The following is a 27,892-nucleotide window of genomic DNA, read 5'->3' as shown; positions in this document are numbered from 1 at the left end:
GTGTGTCGACATGTCGGTGACGTCCCTGCATTACTTCGCTCAAACAGCTCATTCAGGGAGAGGAACCCATGGCTCACTCACGCAGAACACCCGCGTTATCCTTACCAAAGAAAAACAAACGCCGGCAAAACATAGACCCTTAAATAATGGACGGAATGACAACACATGGGCTGGTTCAGACTTTTTTGTCATTTTTTTCTCTGGACAGGAAACAATATAGAAGTAGGGCAAAGTGTGCCTATATTTTTTGAATCAAGACTTCGCCAGAGTTGTAATTTGTGTGAAGAAAAGGTGGAGAGAGAAAGCGCGCGGCTCCATACTCGATCAAATTGTAGCATGATCTCGCATCACAAGCTCCGGATCACAGCAAAGCAAAACAAAGGCACAAACTTTATTTCATAAGAGGAATAGAAGTTGGTATACTTCACTTTGCGCTTTTTATGTTTGATGTGCTGAAACAAAAGCACTGTCTTATTCTCAGGAACAGTGAATCGTTTTGGAATCTCACCCAATCAGCACTGAAGTCTTGGACGGAGGCAAAACTCTTCCTATGGCAAACGACACCGAGAAGGACCCATGCCACAGCAACCTGCACATCGACAATGGGAACCCGCGCACCAGCGCGATAATGTTCTCAGCCGGAGTGATAGGGAACTTGGCCGCTTTGATCCTTCTGGAGATCCGTCGCAGGAAGGACAAGAGCCGGCAGCGACTGTCGCTCTTCCACGTCCTGGTCACCACGCTGGTCGTCACTGACTTGATGGGCACCTGTCTGGTCAGCCCTTTCGTCCTGGCAGCCTACTCCTTTAATACCACCATTATTTCTATGATTGACAGTAACCCTCCCGCAATGTGTGAGTATTTTGGATTCTGTATGACTTTTTTCAGCTTGGCCACGTTATCTGTCCTCTTCGCAATGGCGCTTGAGCGATGCCTCTCCATCGGATGTCCATACTTCTACGGGCGGCACATCACCACACGTTGTGGATACATCACCATTCCATTCATCTATTTAGTTTGCGGTGTGTTTTGCCTCATGCCTTTTTTGGGTTTTGGGGACTACGTGCAGTACTGCCCGGGGACGTGGTGTTTCATTGACATGAATCCGTTAATGCCGGAAGACCGAGTTTATCCCGTCCTTTACGCAACCGTTATGCTCATCCTAGTCCTCGCTATATCGGCTTGTAACGCCTTTGTTGTTTACCATCTGGTTTTGATGTACCGGAGGCGCAAACTAAACGGGGGATCCGTGACAACTCGGAGTAAGAAGGACCGGAGAGTCCTCTCCATGGCCGAAGAGGTCGAACATCTTATAGTACTGGTGTTCATGACGGTGATATTTGTGATTTGCTCCCTACCTCTGGTGGTAAGTTAAACAATTGTTTTTCTAAAAGTTATACTATTCTCCTCCCGGGTGTTCACTTACTTGACTAACACTGATATTTTTTTTTTGCACAATTGAATCAAGCAACATTTTATTTCTCAATTGATAAGCGGTAGTTACACTCTTAAAAAAAGGTTCCTGGAGGCACCTTTAGGGGTTTTTCAGATTGCAACACCAGCAGAACACCTAAAGGGCCTCCAGGAACCTTTTCCCTGAGGAACCTTTTAAAAAAGGAGAGGCGCAGACAGATATTCTCCCTGGAAGAATCTCAGTTGCATGCTCCTCGTGTCCTCTTCTCGCCCCCTTCTCCAAACCCATTGGAGAAGGTCAGAGGGGAGGGAACTCTGGCTTTCTCATCAATTAACAGTAAACAGTAAACAGTAAACAAAAGGCGAATGGAGATCCAAATAACCAAAACATAGACAACAGCGAGATGCAGCCATGCACAGCTGTCTTGCCAAACAAATAGGCCTATAGTCCCGCTCATGAGTACAGCAACACTTTGTGATATGGCACAATACACGTCTGTGGATTAAATTTGACCAATGTAATAAATTAAGCAATGCCAGCCTACCGTAAACATGTTTCCAGACTGTTAAGATTGTACAAATATGTATTATGTACTTGTTATTCTCTGCAAATATGCAAATGATATGCACATTTTTTGTTACCTTTTTGGACCCTCACCAGTTTGCATCCCCGATACAATGTCAACCGTTGACAAACATTCATATTTGATCATGTATCAACAACAAGATAGGAACGTATACTAAAAATACAATAAAAATTATTGTTATCAACCATACCAATCAAAATACTAATCTTACTGATAAAAATGATATGTTTAGATACATGGAGAATATTTCATGGGTCAATAATAAAACTCATAGGCATGTAGAGCCACGAACAAAGCATTAGCACATCAAATAAGAGCTTTCTAAGTGGTTTCTAATTTGAGTCATTTAGCTGTTACAACCGACCTCGCGTTACTATGTAGTCTGGTTTCCCTATCCCTCTCTACAGCAAAAAGTTTGCCATTCAACATTTGTTGGTAATTTACCCCCCTCATAAATTCCCAGGTTTAGGGTTAGGCTCTTCAGTTAGGACCTGCTCTCCATCCAGGAAGAGCTGTACATGGCTCTCATCCGGCAAAGGGATTATGTATAGGGAATTTTACACGCTCTAAGAAGAAAACAAATAAAAGATACAAATTAAAAAAATTACGCTTACTCAGGTCATATTTCAAACAGTAAGTTAACAACTGATCACACCTTACACAGTATTACTACTAACCTTGCATTTATTCATTCGTCTGCTGGCAAATACATAACCTGTCTGTGATATACAGCCCACTTTTATCTTCTTTGAGGAGGTAGGGGAGGAGCAAAATGGCTGCACTGACCTTGATACCTTAAATTGGAGGGTGTGTAATAAAAAGGCAGGATTAGAATATTATAGAGCAGGGATAATCAACTAGATTCAACCGCAGGACGATTTTGAAATGTATTTGATCTTTTTTTCTTTATTTTTCTTCTTCTCTTAAGTGGATGGTTGGGGCGGGGAACGTAATTACAAATCATTTGTAGATTGCAAATTGACCGCAAGAAGGCCAAACAGATAGAATATTTAACCTAATCATTTCAAACCTTGCTTGGGTTTTTGTAAGATCACGTGTCTCTCTATAATGCAAGGGAATACTTCGGAACATATTTCCAAAATTAAAATCAATTGGAGCTGGTTTACTCGTCTTGTTATGCTGCTGGAAATGTGATGGAATAAACAATGTGAGAAGGAAATATCCAAGCCAGCACATTATGGTCTGGGTAGGAACAATGGTGTTAAAAAGGTTATTAGTGTGTGAATTCATGTGAGTAGGAAAATTGAAGAATTCATACATATCCCTTCCCCGTCTGTTCTTTCAACGAGGAATACTTTTGAATGAGCACCATTTAGTTAGTATTGGAAAAGACAAAAGGGATAACACAGAACACACAATCACAGTGCAAATGCAATCCAAATACTTTATAGAGGCTAAGCTGTTTGTAAATCCATAGTGAGCTTTAAACATTGTCTTGCTTTGGTCTGAAATGCTGAGGACCGAACAGGCCACCCCAATGCACCATCCTGATAGACATACTGTAAATTAGACACAAACACAACATGAGTATTCAATATCAAATGCATCTCACTAATGTGATTTATTTATTCTTCTTTTTGTCAAGTTTAACATTACCTACATTGGGTCATCCCACTCTCTCTGTGTGTCTTACCTGTTTGTGGAGGTTGATACATTTCTCTATCACAGCTCCCAAACTCTCTAAAACTTAACTGGACAGGGGCAGGGGCAGGGGCAGGGGCAGGATAAGACAAGGACTAAAGGGAGGAGGATAGAAAGAGATGGTGAGAGAGTCTATCATGGGTTTAAAATATTTTGTCAAGTTTACAACTCAGTATCCTGTGTTGCAAGTTTAACAACCTAGATTGGTTCATCTGTGTGTGTGTGTGTGTGTGTGTGCGTGTGTGTCTTACCTGTTTATGGAGGCTGAGTTTCTCACAGCACCCAAACTCTCAACAACTTAGATGCACTATGCAGAAATAACTCTTCCATTTCCTGGTTGCTAAACTTCTAATAGTTTTCCTAATTTCAGTTTATGTGACAAAACAAGCAAGTATAGTGTAGAGTCACTGTACCATCTAAACCGCTGTGAAATATATTTTCCATAAACAAAAATATTGTATTTTCAGCTGTTTGAAGCTGGTGTACAAAACCAAAAGTAAAAAACTTAGGAACATGAAGCATAGAAACAGCACACATAGAACAGATCTACCACTTCTTATACTTGCTTTCAATGATAATCACATATCTATAACACACATTTCTATGTGAATTTGGTCAAGTCACCCAAAAAGTTACACATTGCTGCTTTAATGCTGTAACTGGACAGAGGCAGAATAAGACAGGGACTAAAGTCTTGAAGGGAGGAGGATGGAAGGAGATGGTGAGAGTGTATCAGGGTTAACATTTCAGGACTAACATTTCTAAATATTGAATCTAGCTAGCTAAAGTTACAGTAACTGTCACTAGCTAGCTAACTTTTCTTTTTTTTAACTAGCCAAGTCAGTTAAGAACAAATTCTTATTTACAATGACGGCCTACCCCGGCCAAACCCTAACGACGCTGGGCCAATTGTGCGCCTCCCTTCGAGACTCCAATCACGGCCGGTTGTGATACAGCCTGGAATCGAACCAGGGTCTGTAATGACGCCTCTAGCATGCAGTGCCTTAGACCGCTGAGCCCCTCGGGACCACAAAACATTAGCTAAAACGTACCAACAATTATCAGCTAACATTACAGCTTGGCTAGCTGATGAAAACAGAGTACATTACTAGATTTGGCATAGCTCCTCAGAAGGTTCTACCATCGAGAGCATCCTGACTAGTTGCATCACCTCCTGGTATGACAACTGCTCAGCCTCCGACCACAAGACACTACAGAGGGTAGTGCGTATGGCCCAGTACATCACTGGGGCCAATCTTCCTACCATCCAGGACCTCTATACCAGGCGTTGTCAGAGGAAGGCCCTAAAAATTGCCAAAGACTCCAGCCACGCTAGTCAGACTGTTATCTCTGCTACCACACGGCAAGCGGTACCTGGAGTGCTAAGTCTAGGTCCAAAAGGCTTCTTAACAGCTTCTACCCCCAAGCCATAAGACTCCTGAACAGTTAATCAAAAGGCTATCTGGACTATTTGCATTGACCCCCCTCACCCCCATTTTTACTCTGCTGCTACTCTGTTTATTATCGATGCAGTCAGTTTACCTACATGTACGTATTACCTCTACTAACCTGTGCCCCCGCACATTGACTCGGTACCGTAGTGCTGAATTAAAGTTGCTCTTTAATTATTTGTTGTTTTTCTATTTGATTTATTTGATTTTTTACTTAACACTTATTTTTCTTAACTGCATTGTTGGTTAAGGGCTTGTAAGTAAGCATTTCACTGTAAGGTTGTATACCTGTTGTATTTGGCGCATGTGACAAATAACATTTGATTTGATTGTACTGTTTTTTTTAAATAATAGTTTGAATTATTATTGTTAGCTAGTGAATAGCTACCATTTACCCACCTTTCACGTCGATCCGTTGCAAGTCGTCTCTCACCTGCCGTGTCTCCAACCATCCGTGCACTTCCCACCTCCAGTGCGTCTTTGAACCAATGGTCTCCATTCGAATTATACATACAAGCGCCCTTTAATCACGAGCTCACTGCTGGTTCCAAAGCAAACAAACCACTCTTTTTAAAAAGGGTTCTCAAAAGCACTACAAACGTTTAAAAACAAACTGATGGCAGAGTATGGGTTCTTAAATTAACCTTAAAACCTCTTAAATGTAATCAAAAATATCATCTACGTACTCCCCAAACGTAATTATTTATCATGAGGGCCATAAAAAATAACTAGTAATTCTAAATACTCCAAGAAAGGATAAAATCTCACCTTTCTGGTAAAAAAATGTTTTAAATTGCTGAAGTCTAGTTACTTTTGAGGACAAAAGCTCAAGTACACAGTACAAATATGATATAAGTATCTGATGTATTTCCTATTCAACAAAACTATGAATAAGGCTTTTTTTCTCTTCCTAAATAGAGTATAATCAATATATAAAATGACAACAAAAAAATCACCATCCTTATAACTTTAAAATACATATTTGTGTATTGAGTGTTAGAGAAAATGTGCATATTTTCTAAAGGTCTCTCTTGATCAAACCGTCTGCCCCCATCGCTGTGAATTTCTCAGAGCCTAGCTTGGCTTCCTGAACTTGTTAGGAACCCGCCTTTCATATTAATAATTTCCATCTATGACAAACAGAAAGTGGTGTTCATTTAAAGTCTATAAATTATTTTATATGAATGGCTATGAATCGATCTCTGAATGTGTTACAGCGACGAAACTGCAATCTCCTGCTGGGTTACCAGGTAAGGATTTCAGGCATATTGTTGTTAGTGGCTGTGACATAGGGTTCAGCCAGGAGTTGATGGACAATCGGAATAGCGAATTAAATGGTTGGAGGGACATCCCAGCTTCATGTGGTGTCAGGTTTCACATCCTGGTTTCAGACATACTCCTGTGTCCATGAGTATCATGGCTGCCGCTCAATGCAAGCCATTTCAATCTCGGGTGTCGGTCGAAACTGAAAAATGTCAGTCGAAACCGGTACCAGAACCACACAGGTCCCCAAAACAGGGGACTTTACATCTAAGAGGTTTAAGGTTCCTTTTTTAACCTTGTAATATCCTTAAGGATATCTGTCAAAAATACGCCCAATGCGTATCTATCAGTGGCGTATATTCATGGATGCCAAAGGAAGAATTTACCAAGAAAATATACCAAGAAAAAAACACAATGTATCTTTTTGTTTCATACATTCAGCATGCAAATTGAAGTGTATCTCAGTGGAGAAAGCATCCATCCGAGCGAACGAAACAGCGCCCCTCTGTCTTAGTATGTGTGGAGTATCTATCTGATGCTGTCTGATCAAAAAGAGTATGACATTGTTGCCACCTGTAGTGTCGATTGCAAAAAAAAATGTCAGGGAAGCCAGTTTGGATTTGGCTTCAGACCAATCACATCACAAGCCAAATGTCATTATTGACAGAAACACATTTAATTGTTGCATGTCGTTGTGTTGTGGCCTTTCTGCCCCTGGCCTGAGAGGATGAAGATCATCAACTACAAGATGTAGTAGGCTAATGTTAACTAGCTGGCGTGGCGTATCGTTGCACATGAAAGGAAGTTAGGTTAGCGAGCAAGTAGTTTAGCCAAGTAGCCTAGGACAACAAAAACTAAAAGTGTTTACTGTATAACAGTGGACCATTTAGGCAACATGAAAGAGGAGGATGGCATTGGCATAGGGGGTAGGGTGAGTCAATATGTTTTTTCTACGCACACACTAACAACACAAATCAGTACCATGGACAGCCACATCATATTTAGCTTATGCTGACTGGACTAAATAGTTTTTGGTATATTTTCGTTGTCACTGTTTTATACCAAGCATAGGTGATTAGATGATGTTGATTAGTGAAGGCAGCTCCTGTTTTCTTTGCTACTTGCGGTAACTCGCTGTGGTTCTAAATCAATAGTTGTTTAGTAGTCTGAAAATGTTGGAAACATTACCTTGTTTGACCATGCTGTGGGTCATGTATAGTTGAAGTCGGAAGTTTATATACATTTAGGTTGAAGTCATTAAAACTCATTTTTCAACCACTCCACAAATTTCTTGTAAACAAATTATAGTTTTGGCAAGTCGGTTAGGACATCTACTTTGTGCATGACAAGTAATTTTTCCAAAAACTGTTTACAGAGATTTTTTCACTTATAATTCACTGTATCACAATTCCAGTGGGTCAGAAGTTTACATACACTGAGTTGCCTGTGCCTTTAAACAGCTTGGAAAATTCCAGAAAATGTTGTCATGGCTTTAGAAGCTTCTGATTGACTAATTGACATCATTTGAGTCAATTGGAGGTGTACCTGTGGATGTATTTCAAGGCCTACCTTCAAACTCAGTGCCTCTTTGCTTGACATCAAAATAAATCAGCCAAAACCTCAGAAAACAATTGTAGACCTCCACAGGTCTGGTTCATCCTTGGGAGCTATTTCCAAATGCCTGAAGGTACTACGTTCATCTGTACAAACAATAGTACGCAAGTATAAACACCATGGGACCACGCAGCCGTCATACCGCTCAGGAAGGAGACACATTCTGTCTCATAGAGATGAACGCACTTTGAACCCAGAACAACAGCAAAGGACCTTGTGAAGATGCTGGAGGAAACCGGTACAAAAGTATCTATATCCACAGTAAAACGAGTCCTATATCGACATAACCTGAAAGGCTGCTTAGTAAGGAAGAAGCCCCTACTCCATAACCGCCATGAAAAAAGCCAGACTACGGTTTGCAACTGCACATGGGGACAAAGATCGTACTTTTTGGATAAATGTCCTCTGGTCTGATGAAACAAAAATAGAACTGTTTTGCCATAATGACCATCATTATGTTTGGAGGAAAAAGGGGGAGGCTTGCAAGCCGAACAACACCATCCCAACCGTGAAGCACGGGGGTGGCAGCGTCATGTTGTGGGGGTGCTTTGCTGCAGGAGGGACTGGTGCACTTCACAAAATATATGGCATCATGAATTTTTTTAAATTGTTATTATTATTATTGATTTTTTATTTTACCCCCTTTTTCTCCCCAATTTCGTGGTATCCAATTGTTAGTAGTTACTATCTTGTCTCATCGCTACAACTCCCGTACGGGCTCGGGAGAGACAAAGGTCGAAAGCCATGCGTCCTCCGAAACACAACCCAACCAAGCCGCACTGCTTCTTAACACAGCCATCCAAGCCATCCAACCCGGGAAGCCAGCCGCACCAACGTGTCGGAGATAACACCGTGCACCTGGCGACCTTGGTTAGCGCGCACTGCGCCCGGCCCGCCACAGGAGTGCGATGAGACAAGGATATCCCTACCGGACAAACCCTCCCTAACCCGGACGACGCTAGGCCAATTGTGCGTCGCCCCATGGACCTCCCGGTCGCGGCCGGCTGCGACAGAGCCAAGTTAAAGCTTGGTCGCAAATGGGTCTTCCAAATGGACAATGGCCCCAAGCATGCTTCCAAAGTTGTGGCAAAATGGCTTAAGGACAACAAAGTCAAGGTATTGGAGTGACCATCACAAAGCCCTGACCTCAATCCTATAGAAAATTTGTGGGCAGAACTGAAAAAGCGTGCGCGAGCAAGAAGGCCTACAAACCTAACTCAGTTACACCAGCTCTGTCAGGAGGAATGGGCCAAAATTCACCTAACTTATTGTGGGAAGCTTGTGGAAGGCTACCTGAAACGTTTCACCCAAGTTAAACAATTTAAAGGCAATGCTACCAAATACTAATTTAGTGTATGTAAACTTCTGACCCGCTGAGAATGTGATGAAAGAAATCAAAGCTGAAATAAATAATTCTCTCTACTATTATTCTGACATTTCACATTCTTAAAATAAAGTGGTGATCCTTACTGACCTAAGACAGGGAATTTTTACTAGGATTAAATGTCAGGAATTGTGAAAAACTGAGTTTAAATGTATTTGGCTGAGGTGTATGTAAACTTCCGACTTCAACTGTAGCTGTTTGCTACATGCAATATGTTATGATGGCAATATTGAGCATCCTCCCAAAACACATACTTCCACCATTTTCTGCCTGTGCGTCCAACATTGTAATAGATCCTCAGTTTGTTGAGATGGACAACCCAGCCCATTTTCTTGTTGTAATCCATTACAAGCTCTGGAACAGATACATACTATATATACAAAAGTATGTGGACAGCCCTTCAAATTAGTGGATTCTGTTGCTGACGGGTGTATACAATCAAACATTAGCAGTAGATTGGCCATACTGAAGAGCTCAGTGACTGTCAACATGGCACCGTCATAGGATGCCTCCTTTCCAACAAGTCAGTTCGTCAAATTTCTGCTCTACTAGAGCTGCCCCGGTCAACTGTAAGTGCTGTTATTGTGAATTTGAAACATCTAGGAGCAACAATGGCTCAGCCACGAACTGATAGGCCACACAAGCTCACAGAATGGGATCGTCAACTGCTGAAGCGTGTAGCACATACAAATCGTCTTTCCTTGGTTGCAACACTCACTACCGAGTTCCAAACTGCCTCTGGAAGCAACGTCAGCACAAGAACTGTTCGTCAATAGCTTCATGAAATGGGTTTCCATGGCCGAGCAGCCGCACACAAGCCTAAGATTCACCATGCACAATGCCAAGTGTCGGCTGGAGTGGTGTAAAGCTTGCCGCCATTGGACTCTGGAGCAGTAGAAACGCGTTCTCTGGAGTGATGAATCACGCTTAACCATCTGGTAGTCCAACGGACCAATCTGGGTTTGGCAGCCCTAATCACCCAACATCAGTGCCCGACCTCACTAATGCTCTTGTGGCTGAATGAAAACAAGTCCCCGGATCAATGTTCCAACATCTAGTGGAAAGCCTTCCCAGAAGAGGGGAGGATGTTATTGCAGCAATGTACCAACATCTAGTGGAAAGCCTCCCCAGAAAAGGGGAGGATGTTATAGCAGCAAAGGGGGGACCAACTCCATATTAATTCATCTTCTGCACATCTATCACTCCAGTGTTTAATTGCTAAATTGTAATTACTTCGCCACTACGGCCTATTTATTGCCTTACCTCATTTGCACACACTGTATATAGATTGTTTTCTATTGTGTTATTGACTGTACGTTTGTTTATTCCATGTGTAACTCCGTGTTGTTGTTTGTGTCGCTTTGCTTTATCTTGGCCAGGTCGCAGTTGTAAATGATAACTTTTTCTCAACTGGCCTACCTGGTTAAATAAAGGTGAAATATATATATATATTTTTAAACGCCCATGATTTTAGAATGAAATGTTCGACGAGCAGGTGTCCACATACTTTTAGTCATATAGTGTAAGTTCCTACCATTTTTTAAAACAACTTCAAAACCCCTGCCACTGTCACTTCAGGCCCAGGCAGTATGGTACAAGGGTGAATGGTGGGACTTGGGGCAGACACAGTCCATGGAAACGTAGGCTCCCCTCTTGGGTGTGCCCTCCCTCTTCCTCTCCATGTTCCTCTCCCTACACTCTCCTCTCCTCTCGCTCCCCTCCCCACTCCACATCTCTATCCCTCCAATCATCTCTAACTCCTCATCCTCCCTGCCTTTTTCTCCTGAGCCCTTACTCTCCATATCCCTTCATTTGCTTTCACTGACTTAGAGGAACAGAGTAACAGAGGGAGAGGAGAGGATCAACAAATACGGTACAATTGTGGTCAGAAACATAATCTCTCTCTCTCACGCTGTCTGTCTTCCTTCCTATCTTTAAATCAACCATAGACACTCTTCCTAATAAGGGGTTTCCATAATAAATTGTGTGATACAGTTACACACCTTCCAATCCCCCCCCCCCCCCCCCCCCAATCAACACTTGCTTTCTTGCCTGACAGACTAACTATAAAGTTTGCCAATTTTAGCTGATTAATTACGAAGCTGGGACAGTTTCCAAATGAATTGCATTGGTAGAAACAGGACAAAACAAGCAACTTGTTAGCTAGCTATGTAAACATATATCCAACTCATCATATGAGCTCCACTTCACGGGCATCTACCCTAACACGACAGCTAAGCTGTCAAATAATATGAAAACGAGGCAATATATAGCATTTGAATATCTGCACCTAGCAAACATGACAAACCATAACCTAAAGACAACAGAAAACACAAATTACTCCAGCCTTCATTTCGGTGGCTAGTTAGCTGTTTGTCTGTGTGACAGCTGAGTTGACGTTTCGTGAGCGCAGCTCAAATTTACCACCACATACAGCTTTTCTTGTCTGACAGACTAAATAGTTTGCTAGCTAGCTAGCTATAGCAAGCAGCAGGCCATTTCCATATGATATACATCGATGTGAACAAGACAAAACAACCAACTAGTTAGCTGACTATATACAGCTAAACACTGCAACTATTTCCATGAGACAGAGCGCAATCATTCGAGCTCCACCAATGATGTGCTCGCCTATACCAACAAAGTTATCATGACATGCTACATGCTACATGCTAATCTTAGAGCTATTCCCCAAGTTTCACGGCATCAAACATCGACAACACCAAACATACAGTATATCTGCTGTTTACATTTTTCACTCACCTCCACATCATCGCTTTTCAAAGTGCAAGGATGTGTCCGAATCCGTATCACCAACCACCATAGAGATACAACCTCTTTCACAGTGAAAAGTCGTGTCCGCTTCAGCACGGTCATTTTAAGTAATGAAGCGATTTTATTTTTTAAATAACAGCAAACCCTGTTTCTGGTTGATGACAACAGCCACGCGAATACGACAACAGGTTGTTAGCAAGTTAATTTAGAGATATTGACAAAGATATTATTGTTTGGAAAACAAGGCCAATCACGGCCGCTATAGTAATTTAAAGAAAGGCTGTTGACTGCCACTGGGTTCTAAAGAGTTAATGTGTCACGCCTGCTCCCGCTCTCTGGGGCTCGAGGGCGCCAGGCTGCCCATCTTTACGCACACCTGTCACCACCATTACGCGCATCAGCGCTTCATTGGACTCACCTGGACTCATCACTTTATTGATTGCCTCCTCTATATCTGTCTATTCCTCAGTTTGATCCCGTGTCAGCATTAATGTCGTTATGTTTCCCTTGTCCAGACGCTGTCCGTGTTTTGTTTAATGTGTTATTTATTAAATATTCACTCCCTGTACTTGCTTCTCGTCTCCCAGCATCTGTCCTCATAGAATGCTGACACCAATATTGGAATCAGGGAGTTTTTTGTTTTGGTTGGATTCGGGTGCCGCTGCCAAAGGAACCGGGGATGCCTCAGCTGGCTTGTCAGGCTTCCATGCCGTAGCTGGTTCGAGAGCTTTTCTTGCTTCGGTTGGCTCGGCAGGCTCCCATCCCACGTCATGCCTCAGCCAGCTTGTCAGGCTCCCACGCCTCTGCTGGCCTCTGTCAGGCTCGCCGAGGTGGGACGCCGGGTGGCGCCCATAGAGGGGGGAGGGTACTGTCACGCCTGCTCCCGCTCTCCCTCTCTGGTGCTTGAGGGCGCCAGGCTGCCCATCATTACGCACACCTGTCACCATCATTACGCGCATTAAGAGCTTCATTGGACTCACCTGGACTCCATCACTTTATTGATTGCCTCCTCTATCTATCTATTCCTTAGTTTCAGCATTAATGTCATCCGTAGCCAATGTGAGTAAGACCTTTATACAGGTCAATATTCACAAGGCCAGACAGATTACCAGGACGTGTACTCTGAGCATGTGCTGACCAACTGGCAAGTGTCTTCACTGACATTTTCAACCTGTCCCTATTTGAGTCTGTATTACCAACATGTTTCAAGCAGACCACCATAGTCCGTGTGCCCAAGAACACTAAGGTAACCTGCCTAAATGACTACCGACTCATAGCACTCATGTCTGTAGCCATGAAGTGCTTTGAAAGGCTGGTCATGGGACCATTATCCCAGAATCCCTAGACCCACTCCAATTTGCATACCACTCCAACAGATCCACAGATGATGCAGTCTCTATTGCGCTCCACACTGCCCTTTTCCACCTGGACAAAAGGAACACCTATGTGAGAATGCTATTCATTGACTACAGCTCAGGGTTCAACACCATAGTGCCCTCAAAGCTCATCACTAAGCTAAGGACCCTGGGACTAAACACCTCCCTTTGCAACTGGATCCTGGACTTCCTGACGGGCCGCCCCAAGGTGGTAACGGTAGGTAACAACACATCCACCACGCTGATCCTCAACACGGGGGACCCTCAGGGATGCATGCTCAGTCCTCTCCTGTACTCCCTGTTCACTCATGACTGCATAGCCAGACACGACTCCAACACCATCATCAAGTTTGCCGTTGACACAACAGTGGTTGGCCTGATCACCAACAACGATGAGACAGCCTATAGGGAGGAGGTCAGAGATGTGGCTGTGTGGTGCAAGGACAACAACCTCTCCCTCAACGTGATCAAGACAAAGGAGATGGTTGTGACTACAGAAAAAGGAGGACCGAGCGCAACCCCATTCTCATCGACGGGGCTGTAGTAGAGCAGGTTGAGAGCTTCAAGTTCCTTGGTGTCCACATCACCAACAAACTAACATGGTCCAAATACACTAAGACAGTCGTGAAGAGGGCACTACAAAGCCTATTCCCCCTCAAGAGACAAAAAATATTTGACATGGGTCCTCAGATCCTCAAATGGTTCTACACCTACACCATCGAGAGCATCCTGACTGGTTGCATCACTGCCTGGTATGGCAACAGCTCGGCCTCCGACCGCAAGGCACGCAATGGCCCATTTCATCACAGGGACCAAGCTTCCTTTCATCCAGGAACTCTATACCAGGCGGTGTCAGAGGAAGGCCCTAAAAATGGTCAAAAACTCTGGCCATCCTAGTCATGAACTGTTCTCTCTGCTACCGCACAGCAAGCGGTACCGGAGCGCCAAGTCTAGGTCCAAAAGGCTTCTTAATAGCTTCTACTCGCAAGCCATAAGACTCCTGAACAGCTAATCAAAGGTTTACCCAGACCCCTCTTTTACGCTGCTACTACTCTGTTTATTATCTATGCATAGCCACTTTAACTCTACCTACATGTACATATTACCTCAATTACCTCGACTAACCGGTGCCCCCGCACATTGACTCTTTACCGGTACCCCCTGTATATAGCCTCGCTATTGTTATTTTACTGCTGCTGTTTAATTATTTGTTACTTTTATTTATTTTTTAATTACTTAACAAAATATTTTTCCAGGTTTCATACATTCATATATAACGATTAAATATTCACTTACTTTTTGAAAATCTTCCTCTGATTTGTCATCCAAAGGGTCCCAGCTATAACATGTAGTGTCGTTTTGTTAGATAAAATCCTTCTTTATATCCCAAAAAGTCTGTTTAGTTGGCGCCATTGATTTGAGTAATCCACTCGTTCAACTTGCCGTTAAAGGAATCTAAAAATCTACCCCTAAACTTTGTTTCAACCAGTCAAAATACGTTTCTATTTACTCCTCAGATATCCTAAAATGTAATCAAAATATAATATTTATTTCGGAAAGAAGTATGTTCAATAGGAAGCCGATTTTAGCAGGTGTGTAATTTCTTCATGGCGTGCTCAAACACGAATTTCCAAGGTTGTGTCCTTCTACTAAAAATGTTATTTCTTATTTGTTTTTAAAGTTACAAGCCTAAAACCTTGAACATAGACTGTTGACACCCTGTGGAAGCCATAGGAATTGCATCCAGGGAGTAACTAATTTAGAATATGACCTTTCTCTTGCATTTCTAAGAGGATGGTCTCTCTTAATTCTGGTTGGTTTTTCTTTGGATTTTCTCCTACCATATCTATTGTGTTATATTCTCCTACATTATTTTAACATTTCCACAAACACTACAAAAAGTGTTTTCTTTCCAATGGTACCAATTATATGCATATCCTGGCTTCAGGGCCTGAGCTACAGGCAGTTTACTTTGGGCACGTCATTCAGACAGGAAATGGAGAAAAAAGGGGCCTATCCCTAAGTTAATTTCTCTCCTATTAAAGTGTATTTGTTGGTTAAGAGCTTGTAAGCAAGCATTTCACTGTAAGGTCTTACACCTGTTGTATTCAGCACATGTGACAACATTTTATTTGATTTTCGACTTACTATTGTATTTTTTTTTATTTAACCTCCTTGAGATGGGGAAAACATGTTTTTTATTATTAAGTTGAACATGTGCTCTTCATGTCAGTTTCCCAGTTTTCTTCACCAACTTACGCTATTCCTATAGGGACCCAGTTGTGCTATGATATAAACACATTACACAAGTGTATGTAGTTCAACACTTACATGAAGTGTATTAGTGTATTGAAATACACTTTAATAGGAGAGAAATTAAGTAGACAGCAATGAGGTGGGCGGAATGGTATCCTCTAGTAGGTCACATTATGCGTCATGTAGGCAGGAAACCAAATGACACCCACCAGTCCCTCACAAAACCTAAACACTTTTGTAAAAAAAAGTTGACTTTGGACTTTTTTATGATTGCTGTTTCCTAAATCTGTCTTACTTTGCTTACTAAAACGACATACTAATCATCCCACATACTATGCAGACAATTCTACTAGATTAAAACCCTAAAATAGTATGACATCCTGGCATTTAAAGCATGCAAAATTTCTCATAATATAAAACGTTTTATTTTGGGTACTATTTAGAATGTAAGTGAGGGTATTCAAACATGGCCGATGGGGTCAAACATTATTACAAGTGAATGCATTATTACCATACCACAATGCATTATACCTATAAATGCACAACACCAATGAAGATACTATCTATAATTCTCATCTTCAATTAGAGCTTCATCAGGGTCACATAGAGGCCAGTGAACTAACAGTGGGACCAAGTTTCCATCTCAACCAACCCCCGCTTCATATGATGGAAGAGATGCATCGATTTATTAAATAGACTTGTTACCAAGAAATGCTCTACTGCTAAATTGACAAGGTGCCTGCCCCTATGGGAGTGTACAAAGCAAAAAAAGCCCAAGACACAAACACATGGATGCCCAATGACGCTCCAACCCACCGTATATATATCAAGCGGAACATCGGCCTGGCTTATCAGGCAAAACATAGGATCCCACATAAAAGTACGCTTGTTAACCACGCAACTTGTATAGGTTGTCATCAATAACGTCATCATTTTTTCCATTTCAAACATACCATTTCGTTCGGACACCCTATTGTGACACTTATTGATAACAACCAATACGTTGAAGGTGGTAAATGGGGATAAATGAGAATCTTAGGCTTTTTTAAAACTTATCTCCCACTTTTTGGTTAATGTCTATCTTATCACTCAGAGGTAGTCTTATAGGCAATATAGGGCACTCTATGGTAATGCAAACAGTCAGACCCCCCCTGTGGGGTTGGCGCCTATACTCTACGTCTGCCTGCTGTCGATGAAACCGGATCCTGCCTGTGAGAGCACTGCTTGCTCGACTTTCCCTCGTTACTGTGCCCTCAGGCACCGATGAAATGATTAATAATTAAACAGCATTTCACTGTTGCAATAAGACACTGACTGAGAATACAGGTTTCTGCATGTCTCCTCAATATCTGCCCAAAGTGTTCTCTACCTAATCAATAATTACACAATCCAGACAGTTTGTTCCAGATCGAGGGCACATAGGGTTCTGACAAACATAATTAGTAGAGAATATAAAGGAGTTCTATGAAATATTTGTTATTTAGTATTAAACCCTGGGATTAAGGTGGTGTTCCCTAACAGCCTGATTATTGGCAAACAAAATGGCAACTCGGTTGGGGGAGGGAGATACCAAATGTACATGTAAGCCATTTCTCAATGATCTTTGCTCGATTTCTCAAGTCCTAACTCATCGCTTCCTACTCAAAATGCATTGAAGGAGGTCAGAAGGGAGGAACCATGGGTGTTCTTCCCCAATGTGTTCTGAGAGGGCATGGAGAAAGGACACCATGGAAGACTATTGAGAAAGAGTCTTGGAGAATCAACAAGTTCAACACAAAGTGTTCATCTGGAGGTACTTATAAAGGCGTTACTGCGTTTGCATAATGCAGACTGATATTATAATAACTCTCTGTCAACAATTCACACAGTAGAGTTCAGCTCATTATGTTGCCCCATTGTAATTTGTGTAATCTAAGGTCTCGTACAGGCATGGCTGTGGTGTTTTTCCACTCTACTCAGGGTTGTTCACACTGCTAGTTCCACCCACAGGATATTGTCGTAATGATAGATGTTTCAGGAAATTGCCCCAAAAGAGTCTAGAATACTTTCACTTTTACTGGACACAGCACTCTTGAGTCACACTGGGAAACCCCAACAGTACACACAGTTTAGCAGCATACAGTTTGTGTGTGTGTGCTCGGTCGAGGAATGTGCATCTCCACTGTTTCACTAATACCAAGAGTAATAAAAACCTGTGAGATGGTTGGTTACATTTTCCGATCATTATTGTGGAATTACTTAAGAGGGAAATTGATGTCATTTTCTCCAAAAATAATATACTTTATTTGACTTTAATTTAGAAAATAGCAACTGTTATAAGGTATCTAGCGACAGACAGTCCGGTGGAAATGTGTACCTGACCAAATCTTGTTTCATTCCCGTAAATACCTTTTCGGCTCTTTGCCATTTAGCATGTGGAATAGCTACAGTGCCTTCAGAAACTATTCATACTCTTTGACTTATTCTACAATTTGCCTGAATTCAAAATTATTATTTTAAAATTCTTTAAGCTCTGTGAAGTTGGTTGTTGATTATCGCTACTGTAGATAGCCATTTTCTTGCTATAGATTTTCAAGCCGATTTAATCTCTCCGGGATCGGTGTCGCTATACCGGGACGGTTGAGCTAATGTGCACTAATGATTAGTATGACGTTGTAAGTAACAGCAAACTTTCCAGGACATAGACATGTCTTATATGCCCATAAAGCTTAAATTATTGTTAATCTAACTGCACTGTCCAATTTACAGTAGCTACTACAGTGAAGAAATACCATGCTAATGTTTGAGGAGAGTGCACAACAGCAAAAAACCTTTCTCACGGCAACTGGTTTGATACATTCACCTCTGATGGTAAATAATGTGCTTCAGTAATTTTGCTCTGATTTGTCATCCCGAGGGTCCCAGAGATAAAATGTAGCATAGTTTTGTTTGATAAAATCATACATAAGAACTGGGTTCTACAGTTTGAACCCCTGCTCTCTGGCTCCACAGCCACCCCGTCTAACTTTCACACATCTAGATGGCCAGTGTTTAAGCTAATGATCCATCATGTATGACATTCCTGGGAGTGTGTAAACTTAAACTTAATTGAAAACACATGTTTTTTTGTTTGTATTATCTTTTACCAGATCTAATGTGTTATATTCTCCTACATTAATTTCACATTTCAGCAAACTTCAAAGTGTTTCCATTTGGGTGTGACATTTTAGGCGAAAATTGAAAAAAAAGGTCCTTAAGAGGTTTGTAAGTCAAAACTGTAACTAGGCCACTCAGAAACATTCAATGTTGTCTTAGGAAGCAACTCCAGTGTATATTTGGCCTTGTGGTTTAGGTTATTGTCTTGCTGAAAGGTGAATTTGTCTTACAGTGTCTGTTGGAAAGCAGACTGAACCAGGTTTTCCTCTAGGATTTTGCCTGTTTAGCTCTAATTCCCTTATTTTTGCTATTGGCCTTGTGGTGAAATCCCTGAGCGGTTTCTTTCCTCTTTGGCAACTGAGTTAGGAAGGACACCTGTATCTTTGTAGTGACTGGGTGTATTGATATACCATCCAAAGTGTAAATAATAACTTCACCACACTCAAAGGGTTATTAATTCATTTTTGTTGTACTTTTTTTATTAGATCTTTTATAAGCAATACAAAACACAAACACACACACACACACACATCATACAAACATCAACTACATCCCACCTGCCCAGACCCACTAGCACACACCCCCATCACTTTCTGCTACATGGTCTGTAACTGCACCATTTTGTTCCTCTCCGTAGCCCCGGCACTTTCAGTATTTTAATTAATAAATGTTTTCCCATTGTGCTGTAAAAATTTTGCATTTTGTCTCTTGTATAAAAAAATTCTATACATTTAGTTATACTGGATTAAGCGTACATTTTAGTTAACTGTAATTTTGTTAGTTATGCTCAAACTTTCCCTCCATCTTGTGCCAACATCAGTTCTTTTTAAGTCTTGGTTCCAATAGTTCATATTTTTTTTCTAAGAGATTGTCAGTTGGATATGCTCTCTGCAAGATTGTATTTATCTTCCCTATCATATTAACATCATTTTCTGATTCAAATAAGATTCGCTCTAGGTTGCTGTAATGTCCAAAATATTTCAAATATAAGTTTTGTGATGTAACTTTTACATTGCATGTATTTGAAACTATCTACATTGATCAGTCCAAAATTACTTTTTAATTTCTTTCATGTAAATTAATGTATTTCCTGTTACCAAGACATTTACGGTTTCTATGCCTTTAGTTTTCCATGTGGATCAAAGGGTTTTTCAGTGTCTTCTTTTTACATTTTTTTTACCCATTTACTGATAGGTGCACTTTGCAAGGCATTGGAAAACCTCCTTGTCTTTTTGGTTGAATCTGTGTTTGAAATTCACTGCTCAACTGAGGGATCTTTACAGATATTGTATATGTGGGGTACAGAGATGAGGTAGTCATTCAAAAATTATGTTAAACCCTATTATTGCACAGAGTGAGTCCATGCAACTTATTAAGTGGCTTGTTAAGCACATTTTGACTCCTGAAATTATTTAGGCTTGCCATAACAAAGTGGTTGAATACGTATTGACTCGAGACATTTCAGCTTTCATTTTTTTAATTAATTTGTAAAAACATAATTCCACTTTGACATGATGGGTTATTGTGTGTAGACCAGTGACACAATTTAATCAATTTTAAATTCAGGCTGTAAGACAACAAAATGTGGAAAAAGTCAAGGGGTGTGAATACTTTCTGTATTTCGGGTCAAGTGACCCGACCCACTACATCAAATATGTTTCAATATTTATTTATTACAATTTTTTTTTTTTTTGTATAACTCCAGATTTAATGAATTATTAGCTTCTGAAGCTTTTGTTTCCACCAAAGACGATCTGTTTTCAATAATCTGACATTGACGCTAATCTCCAAAACAAGGGTTTCAAAAAGGATTCAAGGAATGTGGTTTGGCTGGTTAGGAGCAGGCAAGGATTACATTCTGGTCTCTTTGACTTTTGGGAGAATGGAAGAACAAAGATGTTTGCGAGAGCTTGGAGAATCAGATGTTAAGCCTTGCTAGTGATTGGTGGTGACAGCATGTTGAGACGGCCGGTAGCATCGGTGGGATCACACACTTTGTTTTAAAGATAATGTTTTGTGTATTTAAATTTTATTCAGACAGAGAGGATTAAATGAGTGGGGAAACAGATGGGGAGATGCGGAATAGTGGTGGGACTGTGATTAGTACCCACGCTGGGGTGGGGAATATGTGCTGCAGTATGTGCTGTACCCACTACACCAGCTTCAGGCAAGGATCCCGCACTTAGACCGTTTTTAAAATTTTTAATAAGAACAAATTCTTATTAACAATGACGGTCTACCAAAAGGCAAAAGGCCTCCTGCGGGGACGGGGGCTGGGATTAAAAATCTCGGACAAAACACACATCACAACAAGAAAGACACCACAACACTACATAAAGAGAGACCAAAGACAACAAAAGCTTGGTCGCAACACCACATGACAACAACATGGTAGCAACAAAACATAGTACAAACATTATTGGGCACAGACAACAGCACAAAGGCAAGAAGGTAGAGACAACAATACATCACGCGAAGCAGACACAACTGTCAGTAAGAGTGTCCATGATTGAGTCTTTGAATGAAGAGATGGAGATAAAACTGTCCAGTTTGAGTGTTTTTTGTAGCTTGTTCCAGTCGCTAGCTGCAGCGAACTGAAAAGAGGAGCAACCCAGGGATGTGTGTGCTTTGGGGACCTTTACCAGAATGTGACTGGCAGAACGGGTGTTGTATGTGGAGGATGAGGGCTGCAGTAGGTATCTTAGACAGGGGGTAGTGAGGCCTAAGAGAGTTTTATAAATAAGCATCAACCAGTGGGTCTTGTGACAGGTATACAGAGATTACCAGTTTACAGAGGAGTATAGAGTGCAGTGATGTGTCCTATAAGGAGCTTTGGTGGCAAATCTGATGGCTGAATGGTAAAGAACATCTAGCCGCTCGAGAGCACGCTTACCTACTGATCTATAAATTACATCTCCGTAATCTAGCATGGGTAGGATGGTCATCTGAATCAGGGTTAGTTTGGCAGCTGGGGTGAAAGAGGAGAGATTACGAATCCAGGTCTAGATTTAACCTTAGCCTGCAACTTTGATATGTGCTGAGAGAAGGACAGTGTACTGTCTAGCCGTACTCCCAAGTGCTTATATGAGGTGACTACCTCAAGCTCTAAACCCTCAAAGGTAGTAATCACACAGGTGGGGAGAGGGGCATTCTTCTTACCAAACCACATTACCTTTGTTTTGGATGTTGGTGGCAGCGGTGGGATTCCTCAGTAAGTCATTTGATCAGGACTCATTATTCAGGGTCTTCTCTTCCTCTCTTGTCTCTTAGATCCGTGTTTATATCAACTCCACGGGGCAGAGGAAGGAGAGCCACAAGATGGACCTCATCGCCCTCCTCTTTCTCTCAACCAACTCCATCGTGGACCCCTGGGTGTTCATCTTCCTCAGCCCATCAGTGCTGCGCTTCTTCTGGGGAGCCCTGTGCAAGACGCCCCTCCTGCGGTCCAGGGAGTCTTTCTTCAAGTCCTCCCTGGGGAAGCAGACGCACGCCCAGCTGGAGCTGTGCCATCCCAGTGCTGTCTCCGAGTTCACCCTTTGATGTACTGGACCTAATTGGGGCCTTGTATGTTGTCTCTGAAGGGAGAAGCCACTCAGAATAGTGCCACTGCCCAAATGTGCTGCCTGCCTAGTGGTTTGGTTACATTGCAGGGATGTGGGGTGTGTGTGTGTAGCTACTTAGGGGCAACTTCTGGACAAGTGGAGCGGCAACCTACACATTCCTGCAAACGTAGGCTGCTGCTTGCTTGTTTTGGAACAGGCTCTGAGGCTCATATTGGAAGCCTCCGGAGGCCAGCAACAGACATTTGACTGGCAGTTAGACTCCAACTCTGAGGAGAATGGAGTTGCAGTACAGGGTCACGTTCTTAAAAGTACTGCCCATTATTTGTTTTTACAGCCTGGACTCTCAAATCAGAGGCCACTACAAGGACAGCAAACCAGGATTCACATCACTGAAGGGACTAAATCAGATAAGGACTGTTTATTCTATGTGAGTTGATCATGCTCCAGATGCATGCATTGTTGCCACCGTGCCCTGTTACCACACCCTGGGACTCCCAGAGAAGTTTACATGAATTCTTTCTATTGAGATGTTCCTTCAGCTATCCAATGGAATCCTTGTGGTTTTGGGAATTGTTATCAGAAAAGTCAGAGTCATCCATGTAATCCAAGCAAGATTCACACACTCCAGACCTATGTTCAAATACTATTTAGGGTATTTCAAATACTTTCAAAGACATTTGGATGTAAGCATTTGGTATTTTTTTCCCGAAAACACAAGTAGTATAATATTGTAATGTATTTGGAAATAACCTTGGAAAGTATTTGCATGTATTTCGTAAATAAATATTTAAATACTACCATGCATTTCAACCAGGTCTGTTTGGTATTTGAAATAATGTATTTGGAAATAGGTATTTGGAAATACTTTCAAATAGTAGGCTATTTATAGTAGGCTATCCAATAGAAGTAGTTGATTCGGGACACATTAAAATATTAGTACTGTATTTGTACTGTATTTGAGTAAAAAATACTAAAATACGGTACACAGATAACAAAAAATCAAATACATGTATTTGAGCCCAGGTCTGACACACACATACACTATCCCCTCTCCCTGCAGCTATGACCCGTTGACCTTTCCCCATTCACCCCACTGGGTACTCACCTCAAACGGTCAAAGGGTAATAGCTCGAGAGTGACATTTCGTCTTGTAACGTTTACATTTTTTATCAAACAAATGAATGTGGTTGTGTTATGAGAATTGTGCTATGAGAGGAGGTTTCGTCTGTACTCTTATGAGGTACCTTAGTGTTTTATTTTATTTCACCTTTATTTAACCAGGAAGGCCAGTTGAAAGGACAGCTTGAGTATTTATTATGTGTCCCAGCTCTCAGATCTCATTGATGTGTTAGTGTACCTGGTGACAAGGTACTCATGAATGTTCAGTGCGCAGTTGTAAATGTGTCGTTCGTGTGTGTGTGTCAGTAAACCTTTTTATGTGACTAAAGTATATGTCATATAAAAAATGTCACGACAGGCCTGATGGAAAAATAATATTTGTTGGTAAACATTTCAAATGTCGACACGACAATACGCCAGACAATGTGGGATTTTTTTGTGTCTGTAACATTTATTATGCAAGAAATGGCAGTGGAAACGTTTTTTTCATTTCCAATACATATCGAGGGTCTTATTCTGGTGACATGATGATTCATGCTTGGCTGCCGTTTGACAAATAAAAAACAATCTTGCTATTTTGTCCATAATAATGTCATAATTTAGGCTATACCCGCACTGTATCTGCGAGTGCGAGCTATTAGCTAGTGTGTACGTGCCAAGACCAGAGTGGACACATTCGCTATATAACGCAACTTTTTTGTGACAAGACCATCAGTAGAGTTGAAAATGCGATGGAAACCCATTTAACTTTTTATTCGGTACATGGGAATACACACATTGTTTTATCCGTAACAAGTCAATTTGTTGGAAACACATCTCTGGTGGGAAAATGCGCATGTTGTTTTCATATGGATTTTAGAATATTTGCATGAAAATCTGTCGCCAATTGGATGGAAACCTAGCTAATGTCAAAGAGATGGCACTGAAAAAACATGATATCAGCAAGAAATCCTACCTCTACAGTTGAAGTCGGACCTTAGCCAAATACATATAAACTCAGTTTTTCACAATACCTGACATTTAATCCTAGTAAACATTCCCTGTCTCAGTTAGGATCACCTATTTATTTTAAGAATGTGAAATGTCAGAATAATAGTAGAGAATTATTTCTTTCAGCTTTCATTTCTTTCATCACATTCTAAGTGGGTCAGAAGTTTACATACACTCAATTAGTATTTGGTAGCATTGTCTTTAAATTGTTTAACTTGGGTCAAACGTTTCGGGTAGCCTTCCACAAGCTTCCCACAATAAGTTCGGTGAATTCTTGGCCCATTCCTCCTGACAGAGATGGTGTAACTGAGTCAGGTTTGTAGGCCTCCTTGCTCGCACACGCTTTTTCAGTTCTGCCCACAAATATTCGATAGGGTTGAGGTCAGGGCTTTTTGATGGCAACTCCAATACCTTGACTTTGTTGTCCTTAAGCCATTTTGCCACAACTTTGAAAGTGTGCTTGGGGTCATTGTCCATTTGGAAGAGCCATTTGCGACCAAGCTTTAACTTCCTGACTGATGTCTTGAGATGTTGCTTCAATATATCCACATAATTTTCCTGCCTCATGATGCCATCTATTTTGTGAAGTGCACCAGTCCCTCCTGCAGAAAAGCACCCCCACAACATGATGCTGCCACCCCCGTGCTTCACGGTTGGGATGGTGTTCTTCGGCTTGCAAGCCTCCCCCTTTTTCGTCCAGACATAACGATGGTATGGCCAAACATTTCTATTTTTGTTTCATCAGACCAGAGGACATTTCTCCAAAAAGTACAGTCTGGCTTTTTTATGGTCGGTTTTGGAGCAGTGGCTTCTTCCTTGCTGAGCGGCCTTTCGTGTTATGTCGATATAGGACTCGTTTTACTGTGGATATTGATACTTTTGTACCTGTTTCCTCCACCATCTTCACAAGGTCCTTTGCTGTACGTTCATCTCTAGGAGACAGAACGCTTCTTCTTCCTGAGCGGTATGACGGCTGCGTGGTCCCATGGTGTTTATATTTGCGTACTATTGTTTGTACAGATGAATGTGGTACCTTCAGGCGTTTGGAAATTGCTCCCAAAGATGAACCCGACTTGGAGGTCAACAATTTGATTTATTTAGATTTCCCCATGATGTCAAGCAAAGAGGCACTGAGTTTGAAGGTAGGCCTTGAAATACATCCACAGGTACACCTCCAAATGACGTCAATTAGCCCATCAGAAGCTTCTAAAGCCATGACAGTCAACTTAGTCTATGTAAACTTCTGACACACTGGAATTGTGATACAATGAATTATAAGTTAAATAATCTGTCTGTAAACAATTGTTGTAAAAATTACTTGTGTCATGCACAAAGTAGATGTCCTAACTGACTTGCCAAAACTATAGTTTCTTAATTAACAAGAAATTTGTGGAGTGGTTGAAAAATGTATTTATGAATCCAACCTAAGTGTATGTAAACTTCCGACTTCAACTGTACCTATACCTGTTGTTAATGTTTATTTATTTAACCCTTATTTTAGCAGGTAAGTTGGGATGCCGTGGTAAGTTGACTGAGAACAAATTCTCATTTACATGTAGATAGTCAGACCCTATGGAAGATCCTGATTGCACTGAGCTTTTAAACTTTGTCAGGCATGTGTGATTATGTACATGTGCCTGCGTGTGTGTGTATGCGTGTGTTAATGCTTCTGTTAATATGCACCTGGCGCATGCATCTAGCCCTTATCCGTCAAACCTGTTCTGGAGCGCCACTTCCTGTCATAGACCCACGTCATGGATGACATCCAGATGTGTATGTTAACTAAGTTAGACTCCCAACCAGCCCTTTAAAAAAAGCTATTACTCTCTCATAATGAAAACAAACAGGGATTTCACTAGCTCCACCAATATAACTTACACAAGCAAATCAGACACTTAAATTGCCTTTGGGAGAGCATATTGAATTAACAACATGCAGACCCTTTAAATTGATCCCTAGTCACAAACACTAACGAAATAAACATAATTATATAGCATTAATTACATTGGAGATGGCTCCACAGGAACAGGCATGCGATTTTGATTACAAACGTGATTAATTCGGTTTACTCTTGCGATTGATTTAATGAAGGTGGTTAGTCAGAGGGAAATGACTATGTTGAAACATATTGTGTCTCGTGTCAGTCCTGGGTCGTGTTGATTAGGCACCAAATATAAGAAAACCAACTGAAACAGGGAGGGACAACATGAACATGAACTTTTCTCAATTTCGTTTTTTGTTGCAAAACGTTTTCCATTGCATGCCCTAATGAACATCACCCAAAGAAGTTGTCTAGGCTTTAAGGTTGGAGATGCCGTAGCTAAAGTCTGGTCTGGTAAGACGGCCTAAGGCCCCCTGCCTTGTGGTGGGAGGATGTTTGGTTTCATATAATCAAGTTCCTGAAAAGAAGCATGGGAGTACAGAGGCACATACCTCCTCTCTGGTCAAAAGTAGTGCAATATATAGAGAATAGGGTGCCATTTGGGACATAGCCTTGCCTATGATATTAGTACAAATGCCAATGTGTTTCCGTTTAGATAAATTATGTAGTTCAATGTTGATTTTTAAGGCATCAAAGAATAACTGAAGTTTTATGATTGCTGTTGACATTGCCCATGTGGAGTTCCATCACAAGCCAGTTATCTACACTCTATTTTATTTATCTCAGTCACCCACTCTCTCTTAGTCCCTCTCCCTCCTTTTTTTCTCTCACTACCTTGTTCATTCTCCCCTCACCTTAGACTTCTTTGACACATTTCAAAGGGCCTCCACCTTGTCCCTCCACCTGAACATACAAACAGAAACACACACACAGCGGGTTAATTTGAGGGAATGTGATTAAGTCATGGGCTCTGACAAGAGACAGAGAACGCCAGACACCCATTGGAGAGAAACGAGTTTATCACCAACGGCAATGCCTTGTCTGCCAAACTGACACTCGTCGCCAAGAGCTGACATCCTCCCAGACGTGATTGTTCCATTCCACTCACTTAACCTGTCTGGTTACATTTGGGTTTAGCTGACTAGTACATTTTGCACATATCAAATGTACACGTGGTTGGCTTGACGTAAATCCAACATGACACATTCCAGGCGCTTGTACCTACGTACCATTGGGGTCTATGATTATTTCAAGCAAGGCAGCTTGAAAATAGTCATTGTATGTGCTTTTTTTGTCTTGTCGCTTGCAGCAGGTACTATATGCTACCTATTGTGTCTCAATTGCTGACTCTTGTAAATTTTTTGTCAAAATGAACAATGTTTTAGTAACGTGTCGTAATAAAGCTGGTACCACTAAAGATTA

The 27,892-nt window shown here is 41.4% G+C and overlaps 1 protein-coding gene across 1 annotated transcript; it reads left to right on the top strand.

Moving 5' to 3' along the window:
* On the top strand, window positions 1-27,892 carry LOC111968407 (prostaglandin E2 receptor EP2 subtype). Its single transcript, XM_023993897.2, has 2 exons — window positions 1-1,366; window positions 22,187-27,892. Exons 1-2 carry the CDS (start codon window positions 551-553, stop codon window positions 22,454-22,456), a joined length of 1,086 nt encoding a protein of 361 aa, XP_023849665.1. The 5' UTR covers window positions 1-550; the 3' UTR covers window positions 22,457-27,892.

The sequence above is a fragment of the Salvelinus sp. IW2-2015 genome, linkage group LG9 (genome assembly GCF_002910315.2).
Source record: "Salvelinus sp. IW2-2015 linkage group LG9, ASM291031v2, whole genome shotgun sequence".
NCBI classification, from domain to species: Eukaryota; Metazoa; Chordata; class Actinopteri; order Salmoniformes; family Salmonidae; genus Salvelinus; species Salvelinus sp. IW2-2015.
The sequence above is the reverse complement of the archived record's forward strand: the minus strand, read 5'-3'. Positions and strand labels throughout refer to the sequence as shown.